At 46.5% G+C, this 24,283-nt stretch overlaps 1 protein-coding gene across 1 annotated transcript in view; it reads left to right on the top strand.

The window, feature by feature from the left end:
- Positions 1-24,283, top strand: part of LOC135385198 (cytochrome P450 3A6-like) — a 100,729-nt gene that overhangs the window by 34,136 nt on the left and 42,310 nt on the right. Inside the window, exons 6-8 of the mRNA XM_064614391.1 lie at positions 3,711-3,799; positions 10,636-10,781; positions 11,414-11,529. Coding sequence (XP_064470461.1) covers positions 3,711-3,799; positions 10,636-10,781; positions 11,414-11,529 — 351 coding nt within the window. The remainder of the gene's footprint in view (positions 1-3,710; positions 3,800-10,635; positions 10,782-11,413; positions 11,530-24,283) is intronic.

Raw genomic sequence — 24,283 nt, 5'->3', positions numbered from 1 at the left:
CTGCCATATCATCGTGGTGCCAGGATTGTGCGCTCCGGGTAACAGTTGTTTTATGAGAAAACAGAGAAAAACACACAGGCAGCAATACGGGATTCGAGCTGGGTCACCCCTCAGCAGTAGAGATGCCGAAAGGGTAAGGTGCCTACACAACGTCATGACATAGGCTCAGCTTTACGAATACGGACACAGAGCTATGTGAGACTCTCGGCGTGTAATCCCACAATGCATTACATTCGCCGTAACGTATTTTGGAGTTACCACGGTGATGGAAGATTCGGTAACCTGCAGTCTGCTGTCACTCTTCAGCGCGAAATATGCCTCATGCAATTGTGAGTACGAGGTCAAAATAGTTGTGGTGCGGCCGAAAATACGCAAGTTGCGTTTCGCCTTAAGACGTGCAGGCCCCGCACTCACTTCCTGTGTTTACCGTGTATGCATACTTTTTTTTACCACTATCGAACTGGAGTTGTGTTGTGTTGTATGTGTTGTGAGTTGAGGTTGTGTATTGATGATTGTTCTTCTCTCTCTCTCTCTCTCTCTCTCTCTCTCTCTTTTAAATTCAGTCGTCCAAGTTATTCAGAATATCAAGCTACGCTACACAATGCACTCGAGAGGGAGGCACAAATTGAACACCTTTGTTGGGACTCGCAGACAACGTTTTTCTAGAGGACTTCAGCAAGTGTCAATGGCTTCCGATGACACGCTCATTAAATTATAGATGGGAAAGATGCAAAACCCAAACAAGTATATACACGATTTGACCACCTATCTGATAACTACCACGGAAGCTAATAACTCGTTATAGTCATATGCACCACCAAGCATACATTGTCATAACATAGCTGATAAATAATAATAATAATAATACAACATAGATGAATGGATGATGATGACGATGTGGAATGTTTTCCTGCTTTGAGTGCAGGACCCTGCCCCATTCCAAAAGGGTTCACATGGAAAGATGACGAGGGAAGGAAATCCCTACAGTTCGTGAAGGAGGCCGGTGGGCTTCAGAAAGGAAAGAAGAGCGCTAAGTGCACGGCACTGATGTCCAGGGTTACTCCATGGGCCGAGACCTTTGCAGATGTTGAATGGCCTCTGATCCAGCATTTCAAGTTCACATTTAAAGGCCCGTCGCTCGCGTACGTACTGGCTGCAGTCTTCTATAATGTGTCGGATTGTTGCCGGGAAATCACAAGTTGTACACAGCGCCGTGTTGCTGTGGCCCAGCCTATACCGGAGTGCAGGGGTGAATGCGACGCTAAGTCGTAAACGATGCACGAGAGACGTAAAGAGGCGAGGGAAACCGCCTGGCATTTCAATTAATAGAGTTGGGTCAACAGCATACAGAAGCGACCACCGGGTGATGTCATGACACCATTCCTGATGGGCCCAAGACGACGTCAACGCGGACAAGAGGGAGCGTCTATCCCCATTCGAAAGTATGATGGGGACTGCTGAGCGGCGATGGTGAGCCGCAGCAGCTGCCCGATCCGCTACTTCATTGTTTCTTATTCCAATGTGGCTAGGGAATCATTTGAGGGTCAGCCGGTGGCCCCTGTTTTCTAAAACCTTGAGCGTCGTCAAGATGTTCACTACCATCGCAGCCAAGGAGCCACGGATGCCCATGTTGTCTATGCACCGCAGCGCTGCCCGCGAATCTGTGTAAACCACCCACAGGCGAGGGTAGTGATCCAAAATAGACTTCAGGAATAACAGGATGGCATACAACTCCGCAGAGGTGGCCGAGGTGCGGTGCGATAGGCGGAACCTACGTGAAATTGACTCCTCTGGAATTACAAATGCCGCAGATGAGCCGCCAGTAGTGGAGGAACCGTCCGTATTTACGGCGGTTTGGTTTCCGTATGCAGCGTCCATCAACTCCACAGTAGCCTGCTTGAGGACTGGAGCAGGGGTTTGACTCTTCGTCCCCTTGATCCCCGGGACGTGAGACGAGATGGATGGTTTCGGCAGTGTCCATGATGCTACTGAAGAAGCGGTTGGGGCAACAGTGAAGGCAGGTATATGACTTCAGGAATAACAGGATGGCATACAACTCCGCAGAGGTGGCCGAGGTGCGGTGCGATAGGCGGAACCTACGTGAAATTGACTCCTCTGGAATTACAAATGCCGCAGATGAGCCGCCAGTAGTGGAGGAACCGTCCGTATTTACGGCGGTTTGGTTTCCGTATGCAGCGTCCATCAACTCCACAGTAACCTGCTTGAGGACTGGAGCAGGGGTTTGACTCTTCGTCCCCTTGATCCCCGGGACGTGAGACGAGATGGATGGTTTCGGCAGTGTCCATGATGCTACTGAAGAAGCGGTTGGGGCAACAGTGAAGGCAGGTATATGGTCCGTTAGTTCTTGCGCACACTGCGCGATTTTGCTGTGGTTCCGCTTACGTAGCTTCTGTACCACTGGGCGACGGCGATGGTAAGCGCGTAATCGCAAATAGTGCCGTAAAGTTTCTCTCTTGCGGAGGACGCCAGTTGGGAGTTCCCTGGCTTCGGCTACCACCATCCTCGTCTCAGCGCAACACGGAACGCCAAGACAGGTCCGCAAGCGGCGCGCCAGGACGTAACGGAGCTTCCGTTCGGCCGTCCGTGATAGTCCCTGCAACGCAGAAAGGGTGTAGACTACTGACCCGCGAACAAGCGCTTTGTGGAGTGCAAGGAGGTCCCGCTCAGTACATCCCCAGCGCAAGCCGGCAAAGTGACGTATCACATTTCCCCAACGTTGCGCCTTTGAAGTGAGATAGTCAGTGTGTCTTGCCCACGACAGGTTGCGGTCCAACACAACACCGAGGAACCTGTGGTGCATGACCTGCCTTAAGGGAGATCCTCCAATGTGTAATTGGAACCGGCGCATCTCTTTCCGGGTAAACGGAAGGGTAACGCTTTTCTCAGTGGAGATGTCCATCCCTGCTTTCAGGAAGTAGGCATGTATGGCATCAAGTGAGCTCTGGAGCCGACGCTGAACTGCAGGGCGGGACTTGCCAACCGTCCAGACGCAAATATCATCAGCATAGATGGACAGATGCACCCTCCGAGGAAGGCACCCCATGAGGCCCATCAAGACAATGTTAAATAACAGGGGGCTAAGGACACTTCCCTGAGGAACTCCCTGTGGCACAGTGATCTTTTCCGTGTCAGCCTCGCGTGTAGTGACGAAAATCTTCCGTTCACGGAGGAAGACGGAGAGCCACGTCAGCGCCCTATGAGGTCCGTGGGCCTGCAACAACCCATGAATAACACAAGGATGGCTTACGAAATCGTTCGCCCGTTTGATGTCCAGGAAGACAGCCATCGCTATTTGTCTTCGCGCCTTCGCTTCTTCGACTGAAGAGACTAAATCGACCACCGAATCCATTCCATGGAGTTACGGTTCCTGCAGAAACCCGCCATTTCCTGTGGAAAAACAGATCTTCGCTCCAGCCACCACTCGAGCCTGTGCAGTATCATACGTTCAAGGACCTTGCCTAAGCAGCTGGTGATGCTCACGGGTCGGAAACACGCCAGATTAGAGGGTTGTTTCCCCGGTTTCAGGATGGGGCTACACTTGCCTCCTTCTACGCAGCAGGGACCAATAATAATAATAATAATTTCAAGTCATTCTTTTATGGTGCAGGAAGTCGTGCACGTAATCAAACATATGGTTTTCCTAATGCTGTTCTGGGAAATAACACTCACCTATTTCTTGAAATATTCAGATGGTACCCAAGATTGTCCGTGTCACCAGCCGGACAGCCGATGTATTGGTGGAGCACGCAACTAACAAGGAGCCAGTGGACATGTACGGGTATGTTGGAATTTTATCTTCGGTTAGCATGTCGTACACATAAAAAGTGTCCTCTATATTGCCCAGTTGTCAATCTAAGCTCCAAGAAACGGTTCACACTCGGCGTGGTACGGTTTACGTGAACCTGAGCTCGCGTAGCCTACTACGGCCCGGTTTCACAAACGCTGGTTAACCTTAAACTGAGTTCAAAGGTTGCTAAAACTTGAAGTTCAGACTCGAATGTTTTTATCAAACATTAGTTGGTGACATGATATCTTCAGTGACAATAACTCCCTCTAGTGAAGAAGAGTGAAGCGTTAAATAAGTAAGGGGTAAGTAAATAAGTAAGGGGTAAGGGGCTGCTGATCCCGGTTCAAACGTTAATCGGCGTTGCTTGAACCGCATTGTGATTCAAATAACACACGCATCATGGCAGCACATAGCTACAATGTAAAGCAGAGTATATGTCAAAACCCCATCCACCCGGCAGAGCGCCTGCCTAACCGTGTTGTACTCGCTACCAAAGCGAAGTAACGAAACACCGTTACACGCTACTCCACAAAAAAGTAGCGTAATACTACCATCGCTACAAATTTGAAAGAGTAGAGAGTTTTAGTAGATCGTACACTATCGCCTTTGCGTACGTAAGGGATAGCGTTGATGGTTCTGCGCACGCCTATAACAGAAAGAGAGCTTCGCACAATGCGCACTGCCACCAACGCTATCCCTTACGTACGCTAAGGCGATAGCGTACGATCTACTCTCTCTATATAGTAACGCGATGCCGCTACCGCTACCTAATAAAAGTAACGTAAATACCATATGCCGCTATCGTACCTTTTGCGTACGTAAGGGATAGCGTTGGTGGCAGTGCGCATTGTGCGAAGCTCTCTTTCTGTTATAGGCTATCTCTCTTTTTCTAAGCAACGTGTTACAGTAGGCATCCTGTTACCGAACCTGTGTAATGACTGTGTAATATTTATGTTCCCTCAACAACAACAACAACAGATAAATTAATGCTGATGAGTGTGGAAATTCGCCACACGAGGTGCGTCTCACTACCTGAAGGCGCAGTGTACGGAATAACATGTGGCATGATGATGAGTCGTGTAATGACGTGAAAGTAAGTGGTCGACAGTCAGCTGAGTCGGTGAGTCAATATTAAAGTAGCACTGAGCACCAAATTGTTTTCGTTTTTCGGTGCGGAGTGTTTTCCAACGAATCAAATGAGCTCCTGCGAAAGAACGATTAGTGTACCAAAGAGCGAGCGCGAGGGCTCTGTTCCGCACACCTTTGAAAAAATTCTCCTCCTCCTGAAAAGAGCGCATCGCAGAACGAGAGCAAGTCGCAACGTATGCTACTCCCCTTACGTGACGAGTGTTGTGCAGCGACACACCTCAAGCATGTACAAACGTCGTGTGAGCGGTGAAGAAAAAAAAAAAGAAAAGAAAATAAGGCGCGGATCCTCCAATACGTCATGCGACAATCGTGCGCCGTCCGCGGCTGCTTTCTAAGACTGTTTCTTTGTGTGTGTGTGTGTGTGTGTGCGTGTTTTTTTTTTTTGTAAATTCGGTTGCACAGCTGAAACGTACCGCACGGCGAAAATATTTTGCATGATGACTCCTGGTGGACAGCTTGACAGATGAGGCAGGGTTATGTCACCTCATTGCTTCTTTAAGGGCGGCGAGAACACCAACAAAAAGCTAGGGAAAAACACAACACAAAAACACGCAGGAGAGAAGTACGCAGGCGTGTCATAGGGTACAGAAGACACCAGCGTTACGGAGAAAAAACAGGGTGTAGTCCAGAGAACGATGAACGCTCGATCATGCCTACCCACTGCTTCCATTCTGCCGGCCACAGGACGGCTTCGCTTACAAAGCGTTTGATTATAGCAAAAACTACGTCTCAAGCGCTCTTTCCCGGGCTTATGAGTTTCTCAGAATGGGTCTACCATGTGAGATTGCTTCCTCCGTAATGACGCATTTATAAAAACAGAAAAAGAAAGTCATGTAACTCTCCCCTGAACATATATAACATATATGTTGGCATGCAATGAAAATTGATCTTCTGAGGCTGGACAGAAGAAAGGACAATACAACACACAAGCCTCAAATCCCTAAGAATAATGAAAGAAGGAAGTCATTGAAAAGGTCAGCCCGCTGTAGGGCTCGAATTTCGAACTTCTCGAATCTTCTGGATTTCCGGTCCATTGTTGGGTCCGGTACAAGATATGTGGGTACGAGTCCCACAGCTGGCGAACCTTTTCAGTGCCTTCTTTTTTGCATTATGTTGCCATACTCCCGAGTAATATACCTACCCATAACTTATTTAATGTGAAAAAATCACCAGATCGCGTTCAGCAACTTGAGTAAACTAAGGTATAATTCAATCTTGCCAGCAATGCTTTACTTGAGGCGCAAACACCCTAAAGCAAAGCCGGCGGCACATTTGAAGTGCAACGACTACGGTGATATTTCGCTGTACTTCCGGTATATTTTTGTATCCCTGTTCCAAAAGACACGACGCTTTATCTATCTGCTCCGAACGATAAGGTTGCGAAACACAGTTTATGCATAGCAATTCCAGACAAAACATAAAGCGGGCTTCACTGGATAATGCTCCCAAAGAAGCCAGGTGTTAGGACTAGAAAAATGCGTGCAGCACGTTCCGTTGATACCGCTTTGCATCCATTCTCTAGTGGGGCATTGTCAAGATGGGTTGGCGAATATTGGGGTCTTAGAGGTTCCATTGTGGTTCCAAATTTCCAGCCCGTAAAAGAGGCACTATGCGATGCACTGAAGCACTGGCTCAAGCCCCGACCAGATGAGTTATCGTAAATGCACCATGGATTTTGAAGAAACGCGTGAGTTGACGGCTCTGTACGGCTTCTCAAACACCGTACAGGAAGACAAGTTCGCAGATTTGTTGCACATGCAAAAAACAGGTATCTTGCTGTCGCGCGACTCTTTTTTCGATGCACGCAGCTGGTGAGAAAATTGGCCAGTGGCGCGCAGGCAAGGAATATCGTGATAAACAAGCGGTGGTAAACAAATACAGAGGGCGATATTAGTTGATTTCTTTTGCCTCCTATGAGGTTGGGACTAAATGTAAAGCATATATCACCAACCTACCGCCGTTGATTGCCCGCATTGGAAATCGAAGAACGCGTGAGCCTGATTTTCGTCACGGCTCTACACTGGAGAGTGCGTTGCGTTCCTTACAGTGGTCCTCTTATGGTGATGCACATTTGTGGAAGAATATCGTGAGGTCCCTTTGAGGTTCCGAGCTTTTCAGCTGGACTTGCCGAGGAAGCTGCACCTGGATGCCCGAGTGTGGGGCTCCTTTGTAAACTTCAGCATGAACCAGAGGATAGAGAGGTAGCAAGCGAGCTGATGGTATAGATCTATAACTTAAAAACACGAAACTGGGGGACTTCCAGTCTCAGGTTTTTAAGTTATGGTTCAGCATGAACATCACGCGCTCCAAATACCGCTTACGTGAATTTGAAATTCGAAACAAACACAACAACGCAATGCTACAGTTATCGCTGATCAGTCCTTCAGAGACAGATAAGTGGAAAGCAACGCTAGTAGTATAGTGGGTCATGGAGCTGGTGGCAACCCCAGTTTATTGACCCGTTTATTGACCAATCGGCCGACTTCGCGCGCCTTCGCCTTGACAGCTACAGTTGTCTTCTACCGTAGTACTTGCAATCAATTTCGCATTGCTGGCGAATATGCGCGTTGGGGCTCGTACCCTAGCACATTCACAGTGCATGTCCCATCTCCTCTTTTCATTATTGAACTGTATCTGCTCTTCTTGGGGTCCTTTCTAAACAATTTCGTATGTGAAGGGGGCTTGAGAAGTTGAGTGCTTTCGCACCTTTCTATATTTTCATTGGCATATTAGGCGTCATTAAGTTCGGAAGTCCGCTTTCAAGCTGTCATGCCAGCACAAAGCTAGTGCAGCGGACGCGCATAACGCGTGGGCTTCATAACGCGTGGTGAACCGCGCACAGAACTCGAGGCAAACGATGTAGTAACATCCTCCATGGACATTGGAGGGTTTAGGCAAATGCTACAGTGTACACTCCCCCTCCTCCGGCCTAATTTCTTGTTTCAAATTTGTGTATTTGTCTTGCCGATTTGCAACTGCAAGGACTGCGAAAGTCAACTTCGACGGATCGTGGCGTCCACTATCTTATTCAGAAATATAACTGCTGTTGCTACGGTGCTGCATAGGTTATCGTTTCTGCATTGAAGTCCAGTCAAACGTCCCCCTGGGATTGTGGCATTCCTGTTCGGGCTTTCCGCCCTACAGGTCGTTTGCTATTACCGATTTTTAGTACGTTGGAAGAATTGGACGATATGATAAAGGAGATTATCAAATCCAAGCTTAGTAATTTGATGTCACCCACTTGAACGAAATAGCCCAAGCAGCACAATGTACTGAAAGTCGAGTGCAATAGGGGTGGACGGTATGTGTCTTATCGATGTTCCTTAGTTTCACGAGTCTGTTCAAGGCCTTCCACCTACCCGTCCACCCCTATTGCACCCGACTTTCAGTACATTTTGCTGCTTGGGAGGTGTCCGATACACAAAAAGCTCGTATGACGGAATCTAGCTGTCGTAACTCGGTCGTGCGAGGTAATTACGATCACCGTCCTTCTATAGAAGGACTGTGTTCCTTCCACGGAGTATAGAAAGACCGTGTTACCACGACGTCTAGATTCACGAGAGCGCGCGTCGCAAAATCCTTCTAACTTACATCGGAATTCTACGAGAGGTCCAGAGCAGTCTAATGATGAAAGATGGCGGCGTAGTTAGCAGCGGTGGATTTGGAAACGGCAAATAACGATTCCGTAATACGCGCCTATGCATTGCACTTTCCCACAGACCCTTGAGGATATGGGCGTCGTCACGGGGGGGGGGGGGGGGCGCAAGGGAGCGGTTGCTCTGTGGCAGAAACGCAAGGTTGCTGATCCAAGACAATGTGGTTGCGGGCGCAGTTGAAGCACCCCTGCCTCTCCACCCCCCCCCCCCCCCGAAAAAAAATTCCGGTGTCCCTCCTGCGTTGGGGATCATCCCCGTAATGGCGCACTTGTTTGCTTGGTGTCCTTGAACAAGTGCTTCAATTTCGCGCTCCACAAAAATTGGGCCATCGAACGCGTTTCGTCTGTGGTTCCATAGAATCCATTATGAAGTTTTGCTACCCAAAGACAGAGAGCGCGTGTAGTAACCAACAATTGGGGACGGGCGACTTCTTCTAACGGAACGCCTCTTATTGGTACGATTGCAGATTTTCGTCATCGTTTATTAGTGAATACATAGTCTCGAACCCGTTGGATGTTTCTCTCCGGGTCGCACGTGATAGGAAATGAGCAACTCTCTCTTCCTCAACAAAAGGGTACTCTCGCCACTGCGATAGCTCTGTGAAACGTGCTTACGATACCGTCGTACGCGCGTCGCAGGCTGCGACGTCTTAGGCGCATTTTACCGTTACTTACGATCGTGTTTATGAATATTGGCTTATTATGCTTTCGGGATCCTTATCGTGATATCGAGTGATTTGGGGGTGCCTGAGGCGGCATTGCTTTCCTCTTAGTGCCTCTGAAGTACCGACAAGCAATAACAGTACCAGGGCATGGTATGCTTTTTTCGTTAATATCTTTGTCCCACACAGCAGGGTGTAAAATTGTATCGCCGATTGGCAAGGTCGATCGGCATAGTGAGCCACAGAAAAAGCACAGCGGGGAAAGCTGATCGGCCTTGTGGAGGGGGGATGGCGGGGTAAGATGCGGTCAGTCTGCTCTTAGGTCCCGGCGCGGTGCACTCAGGGGAGGGAGAAGCGGGGAGTGTGAAAGAGGGATGGGAGACATGATAGCCGCACAGAAGAGGAACAAACGGAGTTATGCTGGAATTTTAAGGGTTCTGTGTTTTGAGGGTACTGCTCTTCCACTTGATGGAGTAATCGTGCACAATTGCAATTTCGTGCAACTGTCAGAAATGCTAGCTTTTCTGAAATGCTACTCAAACGCTACTTCTTTTCCTTTGGGTGGAGCAGCAAAATGTTAAGCTTGTACAAAATGAAGCGGGATAATGACAGCTGCATAACGAATGACATAAATAGATATTTAGCAATACACGCTAGCAATGCAACAGAAGAAAAATGATCAGAAACGCCTGCAGCCAAGTAGCGCAAAAAAAAAAAAAAAAAACGTCATCCATACGCAAATATTGCTGCATAAATCAGTTGCTTCGAGAACGAATCATAGCGAGCATTAAATGTGGCGAGGCTGATTCTGTGTGTTCGGAAATAGCAAATAGATGTTCGTGGCTACGATGTTACCATTACCCTTAGAATATCACCTTCTTTCGGTGTAATTTTCGTTGTCCTTTTCACAGATTATTCAGGACATGGTGCTGTGGGGCAGCTAGATCTTTTTCGTATTTCGAATTCACGCAAGCGATATTCGGAGCATGAGTGGCAGAAGGCTGCCCCTGTGTGGGACGTGCAGCATGCGTTGCCGCTACGCACAAACTGTACTATGGAGCTGCCATGTTGCGTCTTTGCCGGTTTTACTCGCATAACTTACAAGACGAATATATCCAACCTGAAGTGCTCGTAATTTCGTTGTCGTTCTGTGTTTTCATTTACGGATAAAAAACGGTCGATGAAAAACGTGCCACTCCCTGCCTTCTACCTCTGAAATTCTGAAAGTATTTGTTCACGGTCTGTGTATAGATCGGAGCAATCTGAAGTTTTTTTAAAATCATTTTGTAAAGCAAAAAGTGTGAGAAAGTCAGAAAAAGAGAAAGCGAGCAACGCATTTTGTCCTGCCTTGTACTTTTCAGCATTTTCCTGATGTCGTCAGTGGACGCAATAGCTGCCGTGGCATTCAATGCTGATATAGACAGCATCAGAGATCCCAATAATCCCATCATGTCGAACTACTTCAACATGTTCGGAGGAGCTGGAGCCTGGAAGACACTGTTGTACTGTATGTTTCGGGTTTTCCGATTTCAGTTCTGGGTGTTAGCGGAGGATGTTATTCGGAGGTTATTATTTTTTCAAAAAACGGAGTTTTGGGGAGTGTATGACTTACAGCTCAGTTAATATCCGGAATTTGGAGAAAAGTTCACGACGCACGCGAAGTTGTGCAGCGAAAACGCAGTTGTCACAGTTATTGGTTCAACACTAAAGAGACACAAGCTTAACATTACTGTTCGTGCGACACACACAGAGGTGTTCCGCAATTCCAAATGTACCCTTTCTCTGTGCAGTGCTCAGTGTTAAACGGCGGTACTTACATTCAACAATCTGCATCGCGGTCGCGGGACGATGTGAGCTCCTTGTGTATCCTTGAAATAAGGGTATTTCTTGACGTAGTCGTAGGGCAGCATTCGCTTGCGTCTCATCTTGTCGTCAGTACTGCAACTACGTAGTTGCAATCTGAAATGGGACGTTAGTGCACTGAGCTTCGCGGCTTCACGTTTTACAGTTCGTAAAAAGCGCGACGGCTATTGCAGTCTCTTAGCTTGCTACGTGACTATGAAAGTGCATATGCTGCTGTCAGTTCTTCTTTTTTTCACAAAACAGCACGCTGTCAACTGTTCTTGAACATCTTTTCAGTCAAGATGCCAGGTCTCTTCAAGCTCTTAAGGCTGTCAATACTCACCAAAGAATACTTGGAGAAGTTCTCTTTCTTTGTGAGACGGATCATTGAAGAACGCTTCAAAAACGAAGCTGTAAGTACATCTTCGCATGTAAACGCACAGCTGCGGAAAGAAAAAGACGCCGACAACATAGTTTAGGGAAGTTAGGGGCACTGGTTTATTTAATAGGGAGATACTAAAAGTTAAATGGAAAAGGGTCAGCGTTCCGACAGTGGCACTGTCTTTGTTAGGACAAACAGGGGTTCAGTGTTGTACGTAGCGCCGTTACTAGTAGCGGCGCTACCGTATCCGTTACTTTTTTCGGTAGCGGAGTAGAGATCGCGCTACTTTTTTAAACTGGTAACGAAAGAAGTACTTCCGCTACAAATTTGCGGTAGCGCAATCTTTGAGCGTTACCACTACTTTCCGAGCTGGGGTTCGCGACAACTCGACTTCGACCTATCATCAAACCTCCACTCTGCCTGCCTTCGATCAAGCTGCCCGATATCACAACTCATTCTGGGAACCGGGCAAATAGCCGAAAGGAAGGTACAGAGGTCGTTATCTTACAAAGAGGATGTGCCCTCCACGTGTTCCCTATATTTGGGATGAACCTTCTTGAAGATTTGGTGCATTGTCGGAGTTGTCTGCAAACTGACGTCACTCCATTCTGGAGCCGTCCTCACTAGCTATGAGACATGACATTCCACATGACATTGCACCACGTACGCTCAGGTGCTTGACAGTTGCAATTTCTTGTCCGCTGCAATGGAGGGACCATGGCCTGCTACAGTACAAAACAGTAGCGTGGTGTTCAGATGTCTACCATGCGCCTAGGTGGGAAAGCTTTATCTGTGCGTCAAGGAAGTCAACGTCCAATTTGAAAAAGCACACCATGGTATGCGTGTCTTCCCATTTTGCCTAATGCTTCTTAGCAGATTATCTCGCCATCCCTTAGCAGGTTCCCCGACCTCGAACTGCAGGGGGTCCCATTTGGCCTAATGTATGCTGCAGACAGTCCCACTTCGCCTACTAATCCGTGTTACGTAAGAAAGAAGGCGGTCCTGTGGCATGCTGCCAAAAGTCAATTTCGGATCTTCATATAACTTTACATGCAACCTTGTTGGTTTCACTGAAGCATGAGGTCTGTATTTATAATTCATATTACACTAGGGTTTCTTCTCTCTACTGTTGGTTCACAAATATAGACTGTGCAAGAGTGAAAACATAGTTTTTATTTACATTTTTTTTAATTAAAAGGGCAGCTTTGTTTTCTGCACTTCAAAATTCTTCCAAATTTGCAGCTCTACTCAATATGCATTAGATGTCCCACGGCATCGAGGTACGACATCATGTCCCGTTCGCCATTCTGAATTATTGACTGCTCAATGACATTCTTAAGTAGCATCACAACTTTTTATTAATTCCAACGCCCTACGCCGGCTTTTTCAACTGACCCTAAGTGATTTGGGAGAAATTCACAGCACACCCTTGAGGAGACTAGAATTTGTACGACACCGACCAGAAAAGGAATTCCTGTCGGAAAATATTTCCGTGTATAACTCCCACCGTTAGATAATGCGCAGGCCCTCTTCAGAGCACCTTTTTACCGAATAACGCGCGCGTTATACACCGGAAAATACGGTAGTTAGGTTGAACGTGGGTTAAGGCGTCTCGCTCGGTGGCGTCGTGCTAACTGGGAGGCGGTGGGTTCGAATCCTACCACCGGTTGTGCTGTCTGAGGTTTTCCCTGGGTTTTCCGAAGACTTTCGAGACGAATACCGGCACAGTTTCCCCTGAAGTCTGCCCAAGACGCATATTAACCCCCTATCCCCCCACTCCCTCCTGCTGTCCTCTCTCCATCTGTTCTCATCTGTACGTCGCTCATAGCCACCTCTCATCTCCACATAGCCACATCTCGCTCATAGCCACCTCGCCGTCGCTCATATAGCTTCGCGGTGCTAACACGAAATAAAAAAAAAGAGAGTTAAATTAAACACGACTGTAGTGACACCAGTTTCCATATTTAACATCGCTCAGGTGACACTGAACATGGCTCGAAGCCTTGTTTCATTCGTCATGCTGTCCATCAGGAGTCACTATGTAAAATGTTTGTAAAATGTTTTTGTTATATTTGTACATTATATTTACACCTTATATTTGCAAATGTAAAGGGTCTTTGTTTCGGACGACGTAAGGTAGTTGTCCGACGAGCACATTCATTTCTTGCACACGTCATCATCGGGTCGGAGCGTGTAAGTAACGCCCACTTGCCGACAGTCCCGTTTTGCCTAATGAGGTTGCACGGCAGTCCCATTTCGCCTAACGGCTGTTACCCCTCCCGCCTCCGATAATCCGGGTTAGGCAAAATGGGAATAGGCGAAATGGGATGTAACCATGGTATGTTTACTAAAATCTCGTTCCGGGCAATCCGAGTTCTTTTTGTGACAAAGCTGTTGAGCCTTTTATCGGTAGACTTGCTTTGTGCTTAGTAGGCTTTAGTAAATCTGTAAAAAACGGTTTTCAAAATTTTAGCCTTCAGGCAACCTACGTGTAACCTCCATTGGACGTCGATTTATTATTTTGATATATTGTTTTATTTTATTATTTATTATTTTAAGACGTTCGAAGTACGTCACCAACGATGCTGTTGTTTATTTCCTAAAAAGTAGCGCATGATGTAGCGCGTTACTTTTTACGGGTAACGGTAGCGGTATTCCGCTACCTTTAGGTACGTGTAACGATATCGGGATTTCGTTACTTTTTGCTCCGGTAGCGCGTATCAGTATTGCGCTACCTGTTTCGGGTAGCGGTACAACACTGCAGGGGTTACACACTGCTTAAATAAGTTTGGTACGTGATATGTCATAATCTATACAAACGCGCCACGTGGCGGTCGTCGGTGAGTTAGATACGGGAATATTCCCGTACCTGACTCCCTGGCGACCGTGACACGCTTAGCGTTACCTTGGAGGAGATAGATAGCGTTGGATGAGTTACACTCTAGGTTTGCTCTAATTGTCACAATGAAGTAAGTACTACAGCTTTTTCCGCCGTTATTAATCCTTTTGTCGTACATTTTAATCCTTATACCGTGACATTCAATTCCTTTACCATCCGAATTAATCATCCTTTCATTATTTTTAATCCTCATTTCACATAATTTAATCCATGTCTCATGCAATTTAATCCAAGTGACTATGTGTGCGCTATGTGACTTTTTTTGTATTTTGGGACAATTCCCATGTGCACGGGTATTGCACATGCATTTTCATTAATAATGTGGGTTTCTGCACCATAATGGGATACTGTGGGAACGTGAATCTGGATTACAGTATTGTGGGACCATTCCCATGTCTACGGGTTTCACCCATGGTTCTCGTTAAAAACCTGGGTTTCTGCACTGTAATGGGATACTGTGGGACTGTCAATCGAATTACGATATCCTGGGACTATAAGCATATATATGGGTATTCCCCGTGCTTTTCATTAAAAACGCGGGTTTCTGCATTGTAATGGGATATTGTGGGACTGTGTATATGGATTACTATATTGTGGGACTATTCCCCCCATGTGTACGGGTATTACCCATGATTTTCATTAGATATGAGCGTTTCTGCACTGTAATGGGATACTGTGGGACTGTTGATCTTGATTACGATATACTGGGACTGTAAGCAAGTCTACGGGTATTCGCCGTGCTTTCCATTAAAACGCGTTTTTCCCACTGTAATGGGATACTATAGGACCGTCAATCTGAATTACGATATTGTGGGACTATTTCCATGCCTATGGGTAGTACCTATGCTTTTCATTCAAAATGCGGGTTTCTGCAGTATAACCGGATACTTTGGGACTGTCTATCTGGTTTAGGATATTGTGGGACTATTCCCACGTGTGCGGGTATTACCCATGCTTTTCATTAAAAACGCGGGTTTCTGCACTGTAATGGGATACTGTGGGGCTGGCTATCTAGATTACGCTATTGTGGGACTATTTTCATGTCTAGGGGTATTGCCCGTGCTTTTCATTCAAAATGCGCGTTTCTGCACCACAGTGGAATACTTCGGAACTGTCAACCTGGATAACGGTATTGTAGGACTCTTCCCATGCCTACCCATTTTACCCACGGTTTTCATTCAAGACGCGGGTTTCTGCGCTGTAATGGGATGCTGTGGGACTGTCACTCTTGATCACGATATTGTGAGCCTATGCTCACGTCTAAGGGTATTCCCCGCGATTTTAATTAAAGCACGGGTTTTTGCGCTGTAATAGGATACTGTGGATCTGTCAATCTGGATTACGATAGTGTGGGACTATTTCCATGTATACGGGTATTATCTATGCTTTTTATTCAAAATGAGGGTTTCTGCACTGTAATGGGATACTGTGGGACTCTCTCTGGATCACATTATCCCATCAAGCAGCAGTGCAGAAACCCACAGTGCAGAAACCCGCATATTTAATGAAACGCATCGGTAATACCCGCACACATGGGAATAGTCCCACAATGTCCTAAACCAGACAGAGAGCCCCACAGTATCCCGTTATGCTGCACAAACCCTCATTTTGAATGAAAAGCACGCGTAATACCCGCAGACACGACAATAGTTCCACACTATCGTGATCCAGATAGACAGTCCCGCAGTATCTGATTACAGTGCAGAAATCCGCGTTTTTAGTGAAAACCATGGATAATACCGGTAGATGTGGGAATGGCCCCACAATATCGTAATCAAGATGTACACTCCCACAGTATCCCATTAGAGCGCAAAAACCCGCGCATTTAACGAAAAGGGTGGGTAATACCCGCAGACATCGGTATACTCCCACAATATAATCCAGATAGAAAGTCTTACAGTATTCCACTAGAGTGCAGAAACCCGCATTTTGAATGAAAAGCATGGGTAATACCAGTTGACATGGAAATAGTCCCGCAATACCGTAATCGACAGACCCACAATATCCGATTATTGTGCAGAAACCCGCAGTTTGAATGAAAAGCATGGGTAGTACTGGTAAACATGGAAATAGTCCCACAATATCGCAATCCAGATAGACAGTCCCGCAGTATTATAGTGCAGAAACCCACGTTTTTAATAAAAACCATGGAGAAAATCCGCAGAAATAGAAATAGTCCCACCATAGCGTAATCCAGATTGACAGTCCACAGTATCCCAGTATGACGCAGAAACCCGCATTTTGAATGAAAAGCATGGGTAATACCCATAGACTTGCTTATAGTCCAAGGATATCGTAATCAAGATTGACAGTCCCACGGTATCTCATTGCTGTGCAGAAACCCGCATACCTACTGTACATGAGTAATATCCGTAGACATGGAAATAGTCCCACAATATCGCAATCCAGATTGGCAGTCCCACAGTATCCAATCACAGTGCAGAAACCCAGGTTTTTAATGAAAACCATGGGTGAAACCCGTAGGCTTGAGAATAGTACCACAATACTGTAATCCAAGTTGACAGTCCCACAGTATCCCATTATGGTGCAGAAACCCACCATGTGCAGCCCCCGTGTGCGATACCCGTGCAATACCATGTCCATGTGCAATACCCGTACACATGGGAATTATCCCACAATGTCCTAAACCAGATAGAGAGCCCCACAGTATCCCGTTATGCTGCACAAACCCTCATTTTGAATGAAAAGCACGCGTAATACCCGCAGACACGACAATAGTTCCACACTATCGTGATCCAGATAGACAGTCCCGCAGTATCTGATTACAGTGCAGAAATCCGCGTTTTTAGTGAAAACCATGGATAATACCGGTAGATGTGGGAATGGCCCCACAATATCGTAATCAAGATGTACACTCCGACAGTATCCCATTAGAGCGCAAAAACCCGCGCATTTAACGAAAAGGGTGGGTAATACCCGCAGACATCGGTATACTCCCACAATATAATCCAGATAGAGAGTCTTACAGTATTCCACTAGAGTGCAGAAACCCGCATTTTGAATGAAAAGCATGGGTAATACCAGTTGACATGGAAATAGTCCCGCAATACCGTAATCGACAGACCCACAATATCCGATTATTGTGCAGAAACCCGCAGTTTGAATGAAAAGCATGGGTAGTACCGGTAAACATGGAAATAGTCCCGCAATATCGCAATCCAGATAGACAGTCCCGCAGTATCCCATTACAGTGCAGAAACCCACGTTTTTAATAAAAACCATGGAGAAAATCCGCAGAAATAGAAATAGTCCCACCATAGCGTAATCCAGATTGACAGTCCACAGTATCCCATTATGACGCAGAAACCCGCATTTCGAATGAAAAGCATGGGTAATACCCATAGACTTGCTTATAGTCCAAGGATATCGTAATCAAGATTGACAGTCCCACGGTATCTCATTGCTGTGCAGAAACCCGCATACCTACTGTACATGAGTAATATCCGTAGACATGGAAATAGTCCCACAATATCGCAATCCAGATTGGCAGTCCCACAGTATCCAGTCACAGTGCAGAAACCCAGGTTTTTAATGAAAACCATGGGTAAAACCCGTAGGCTTGAGAATAGTACCACAATACTGTAATCCAAGTTGACAGTCCCACAGTATCCCATTATGGTGCAGAAACCCACCCATGTGCAGCCCCCGTGTGCGATACCCGTGCAATACCATGTCCATGTGCAATACCCGTACACATGGGAATTGTCCCAAAATACAAAAAAAGTCGCGTAGCCCACACATACCCACTTGGATTAAATTGCATGAGAAATTGATTAAATTTATGTGAAACGAAGATTAAAAATAATGAAGGGAGGATTAATTCTGATGGCAAATGGATTAAATGCCATGGTATAAGGATTAAAATGTACAACAAAAGGATTAATAACCGCTGAAAAAGCTGTAGTACTTTCGGTTATGGTGGTACCTTCCATTGAGTAGCGTATTGGTCATCTCAGGCCTCCACATGGGTGACAACCCGTTGGTGAATCATTTGGTTCGTTGACTTTAGAATGAACCGAGCTATCGTGCAGATTGCGTGCGCTCCTCTAGGTGACACGAGGTAGCTGTGTATTTCCTTTAGGGAAAGGCAGTCTTCCGGCACTTTTCATGCGCTGTAAAAACAGCAGGCTAACCACTGAGCCACGCGAGCTGGTAGTTCTCTGGAATTTCCCGATAAGCCGTACAGGGACACTTACACGATGACATCACCCTTCGGACATCACTCCTCGGACCCTCAAGTTCCTCAAGCAGACGATCGCCACGTGGCGCACACTGCAAACTTATGCAGTAAAAGCTCCTTGTAATTATTAGTGCTCAAATACAGAATGCGCTTGCGTACGGGTGAAATATTCACAGCACTCTTTCGCCTTTTAGCTCTGCCCTCCGCTGTAACTGTACGTCATTTTGACGTGCCGCTTTTCTTCACCAATTACGGTCAACGTTGCCACGTACGATTTTATTTCACTTGCGGAAATTGACTAGATGAGTGTGTGTCTTATTCTATTCAAGGCGGCACACAGCGAGCGCGAATGGGTGTCCGACGATACTGTTTCGGAATCTCAGGAAGTCCCAGGTGCGCGATGGGTCATATTCGTCATCTTCGAATGGTTCCGACTAGCCCGCCATAGTTCCGACACTGGCAGGCCGTACTTTGGTTTGAGCCACACGTCATCGCGTCGTCAGCTCGCGTGGCTCAGTGGTTAACGCGCTTAACGGTTAACACGGCCAAGTCACGTCGTGAATGGGAGGTACCCGGGTTCGAATCGCGTCATATGAGAGCAGCCCAACTGTTGACGATCGCGCTCAGGCGCTCAATATTGGTTAGTCCAGCCGGAGGTGTTGGAGATGTCATGACGGTGAATTTCGGAATCACGGAGCGCAAAATGTAGTTCTGCAGAAACAGACGGAGCACTCCGCCTCACAGCTGATAATGAAGCGTGTTTACTGGCTGGAAATCGGAAACGTCACGTCCCTCCAGAGCGTGCAGCTCGACCCCCGATTGGACGGCAAAAGGTCGCGCAGCCATGTGACGTAGGCGTGGTTGAAAGAAGCGCGCGGGTTACTGATCTTTGAAAGCATTTATGTGGGTCACTGAGCTGGCACGAGCCGAACGAAAGGTATATTTCGGTATTATGTCCGGCGTTCTTTCATGGGGTGCCATTATTTGTGAAATGTTTGGCGGCCTGTTTATGGACCCTTTAAGCTGCGCCCTACATTTATAACACTTCTGTACTGATGAATAGACAATGCCACTATCGAAACGTCGACCATTCCTTTAAACGCCTCATATTATATTACATTTGTGTTAAATTACCCACCAAATTAACTAGTCTATGTTAACTTCGCTGTAACCTGTTTTCCACGTCTAATTATTTTAGTCTTATTCAACTTCGTCTGATAAATCAACCTGGAGAATCAAGAAGCCCCTCGAAAAACGAGAGGTAGAGAACGCAGGCATAAGAAGTGAGAAAATTGGGTAGTTATTTGTTTACATGTAGAAAGTTAAGGGACACGTCAACGTTGCGGCGGAGGCTACGCCTTCGAGATGACTGAAGAATAACGAATGTCGCTTGGAGGTTTATACAGTACTACTAGGCTTATACAAAGCTTCAGTGATTGTACCGTTGTATAAAACTGCAAGAGACATTTGTTATTCGGTCATATGTCGGTTGCCCGAAACCATTTCTTTGAGGACTAACAAACCTAACCTAGTCCTGTTGAAGACAGCGCTGACTGCGAAACATCCACCCCTAAATGTAACTGTAAATCTATTTCTAGCACTTCCCATTTAGTTTTCTTTTTAAATGTAATAAAACTATCAATTGCCTAGAACCCTCATGCGGCTCCCCATGCATCTTCATTACTTGTAGTCTATATCTTTTTCACATTCATCTGTAGTCTGTACTAAATTTTCATTACATATGTATACAGAGTGCGTCACGTAAGATTGACCAGAATTTTTATCAAAACCTATGAAAGCAATATAGCCACCGCCAGGCGGGCATCCTCTGAAAGATACAGGGATGGGCAAAATTAGCTGACGGTTTGCAGTGTGATATTTTTTGCAGTAGGAGTTGGCAACAATGACAATCCTCGACACACGTGACGGACGCCACTCTGGAGTTTTCTTAGCTGTAGCGCATTGGCACGTGCGGGATCGTGCTACAGCAATAGAGCTGTTTTTCAAAACAGTCAGTTATAGCCACCCAATGCGACTTCGGAAGACAGTTTTATATTCGTGGCACTCCGTCACGCAACACGACCCTGTGTCCAAGTTTCGTGATGAAGGTTCCGTTTGAGACGCACACCGAAGAGGAAGATGTCGTCCTGTATGCAATGTGGAAAGTGAGGAACGCGTGGTGGCAGCAGTAACCCGGAGTCCCAGGAGATCAATAGTGAGACACGCTGTTGCGTTGAACATGTCACGACGAAGGTTGTCCCGCATGTTAAAAAACTTACGGTTTCATTCTTACAAAAACCAAGTTTTGCAATCACTAAACGATGCACAGAAGCAACGACAGGTCAATAGTTGTCATGCACTGTTGGACCTGATCGCTGACTAGAATATTTTGAACAATTTGTTCTGCTCAGATGGGGCTCATTTTCATCTTCACGTGGCGGTGAAGAGACACAGTTGCCGATACTTGGGGGCTGAAAACAAACACGAACTTCACCAGATGCAACTATATAGCCCAAAGGTTACTGTCTGGTGTGCCGTCTCATCTTTCTGCATTATTGATGCGTACTTCCTTGAAGATAAGAATAGGAGAGCTGTTACAGTGAACGCAGAGCGCTACACTGCCATGATCAATTAGTTCCTTGCCCCCAAAATCGCAAACCAGGAGGACACATGGTTTGAACAAGACGGAGCGCGGCCACATGCAGCACCTTTGAGCATCGAAGCTCTTCATCAGCTGTTTGCAGGGCGCCTTACTTCTGAATCTGGTGGTCTTAATTGGCCTCCGTCATTTCCAGACCTTAGCCCGCCTGACTTTTTCTTTTGTTTGGCGACATCTGAAAGAAACCGTTTACCGCATTAAACAAAGGACCATAGAGGACCTGAAGCAGTCCATCGAGCGAGCGCGAAAGAAGAGATCAGGTCCCCCCTCAAGTCCTCCGAGCCCATTTTCATGCGCTGGTAGACGAGAAGTTTTCAACGTTTACGGCAGCATATACCGATGGCGCATCCCGAAACAACAAGTCCGCCTCAGCATTCGTCATACCATCCGAAGGCGTAGTGCACGGAAGACGCCTTTCACATGCAGCCTCCTCCACAGCTGCGGAACTCTATGCCATCCTTTTCTTTCTATCGCAGATCTTACACCCCGGGAATGGGCAGTCTTTACAGACTCCAAATCTGCACTTCAAGCAATTGAAAATTCCGGCATACGAGGCCCATCCCCACCCCTAGTCACAGATGTGTTATCGGCTTACCACACTATCTACGCCGCAGGCCACAGGCTAGTTCTCCAGTGGGTTCCAGCCCATTGTGGTGTCGTGGGGAACGAGTAGACCGACAGCGCCGCAGAAGCAGCACTGTCGTATCGGAAATGGGCCCGTATTGTTCTGCTGAGAGGAGACCGCCGTTCAATTCTGCGACGCCTAGTGACACCCCTGGCTTCCCGCCAACGGACAACCGACATTCTTCCCCCTCTATGTTGAGCAGAGTTGATCCAACGCTTGCTTTCCGCCTGCCGCGAAACACCTCTCGTCAAGATGCTGCATTAATCCACCGAATGCGCCTCGATGTGGCCTTTACAGCTCAGTGGCGTTACCGCTTGAGACGAGTTGACTCTCCCACCTGCTGCCACTGTGGTGCTCTTGAGGGTCTGGAGCATATTCTTTTTCATTGCCCTCACTACCAACCTTCCCGAACCACACTCTCAAAGTCTCTTCGTCAGCTGGACTCTCGCCCTTTCTCCCTATCGAAATTGCTTGGTCCCTGGCCCAATCCAGCCCAGCAACGCTCTGCGCTCAAAGCTCTTCTGACATTTCTGGACACCATCGGACTTCGATCGTTATTGTGAAGGGGCTCGTTATTTTATTCCCCCCATTCCCACCAGCAATGGGGTAGAGTATCGCCTGTGGCGATGAAACTCCCCACTCTCCAAGGTCAAAAATAAAGTTGTTGCTCGAGCGAGCAATTGGAAGTATTGGGCAGGACGTCTTGGTTCCCGTGATGTTAAACTTCACACAAAAACTTCAATGCTGTGTACCATCACGCGGCGACCACTCGAAAGACGTCATTTTTGGTTAGCGACAACTTATCCGCTAATATCACTTTGTGTTTGCGTGCGTTTGAGTTTGAATTAATCTCCATGAACTGTAGAATATAATTCATATAAACAAAGGTCTATAGTTCAATGTGTTTCTTTTCTTTCTGCTATTTTAAAATCGTCAGCTAACTACGCCCACAAATGACTATTACATGGAATTCATTCATTAATGCATAATGTAAAAACCCCGAGACTAGGGAACACGACGGGACAGACACAACACCTTTGTGTTCCCTAGTCTCGGGGTTTTTACATTATGCATCATCTTCACCAGCTCGCTTGCTTCCTAGCCATTTTTTCATTTTCATTCATTAAATTTTTAATTAGGGGACTTCGGGCAAAAGCGAGATAGCAGATTGAGAGGCTATCCTCATTGAGCATCATTCCGCGTTTAAAAAAAATCCTGAAACACGCACGTGCGCAAAGATATCCATACCCGAATTTTGGCACGCAAATGAGCGGAAACCGAAAAAGCGCGCCAGAGGAGCGCATCACCGGCGCCGATGGAGGCTTATCTGGGTCGGAAAGCGGTTTATCTGGCCAGCTGACGGCACCTACTCCCATTATCTCCACTGCTCCAAATGACGTGGCCCTCTTACATGTAATGAGCGCGGTGCTCTCCGGTTTCGGTTGCGGCTCATTTGCACATCAAAATTCGGGGATGGATTTTATACGCGCATGAGGATATCAGGATTTGTTAAACGTGAAATTGCTTGCAAATAGAATAGTCTCTCAATCTGCCATCTCGGGTTTGTTAAAAATATCCTACATAAAAAGGTAATTAAAGAATTTTAGGTAATCATCTTGTAGTTGCACACTTTCTTCAAGAGGATGTCCGCCTGGCCGTAGAACTCAACCACAAAAACAGCTATGCTGCTCTCATAGATTTTTCATAACTATAACAAATAACAAATTCTAATGATAACATTCAAATGATAACAAATTCGAACCGGCGACGTCCTCGCCGGAGGATTGTGGGACTTTCGATAATTACCTTCTGGAAACTTTTGCCACAATTGAGGAAAGCTTTGGACATTTTTTTAATTGCGGGAAATTTATTTTTGTCAATTGAACTTTGAAAATTGCCAAGCGAGCCTCGCTTGGAAGTCCTGCACGGATAATGGCAGATCCAACAAAGCATATGCATAATATCGCAACAGAAATAGTGGAAAAAATTTGTGAAAATTCCGCTTTAGCCCCGCCTGCTGGATTGTTGCAAATAAGCGCACGGGAATTGTGTGTCTAGAATAGAAAGTGTCCCTGCCTTCACTTGATTTGCCGTCTTTATGATAAGACGGTTGTCTTGTTTTCTTTGTGGTAAAACGGTTGTTACCGGCATCAAGGTCAAAGGGGGGAAAGAAAGGTAAAACAAGGGAACACTTCCTACTCTCCCCGCACCATCCGTGTGCTCTTCTGTGCGACAATCAACAGGCCGGGCTAAAGCGATATTTAGTACTTTTTTCGACTATTTCTGTTGCGATATTATGCACAGTTTTAGTTCGGTTCGTGGTTACCCGCGGAGGACTTCATATTTCTGTTAAAAAAAAGTTAGGTTCGCTTAGCAGTTTTCAAAGTTCAATTGAAAAACA

The sequence above is a fragment of the Ornithodoros turicata genome, chromosome 2 (assembly GCF_037126465.1).
Source record: "Ornithodoros turicata isolate Travis chromosome 2, ASM3712646v1, whole genome shotgun sequence".
Classification (NCBI taxonomy): Eukaryota; Metazoa; Arthropoda; class Arachnida; order Ixodida; family Argasidae; genus Ornithodoros; species Ornithodoros turicata.
This window is presented reverse-complemented; position numbering and strand designations above follow the sequence as displayed.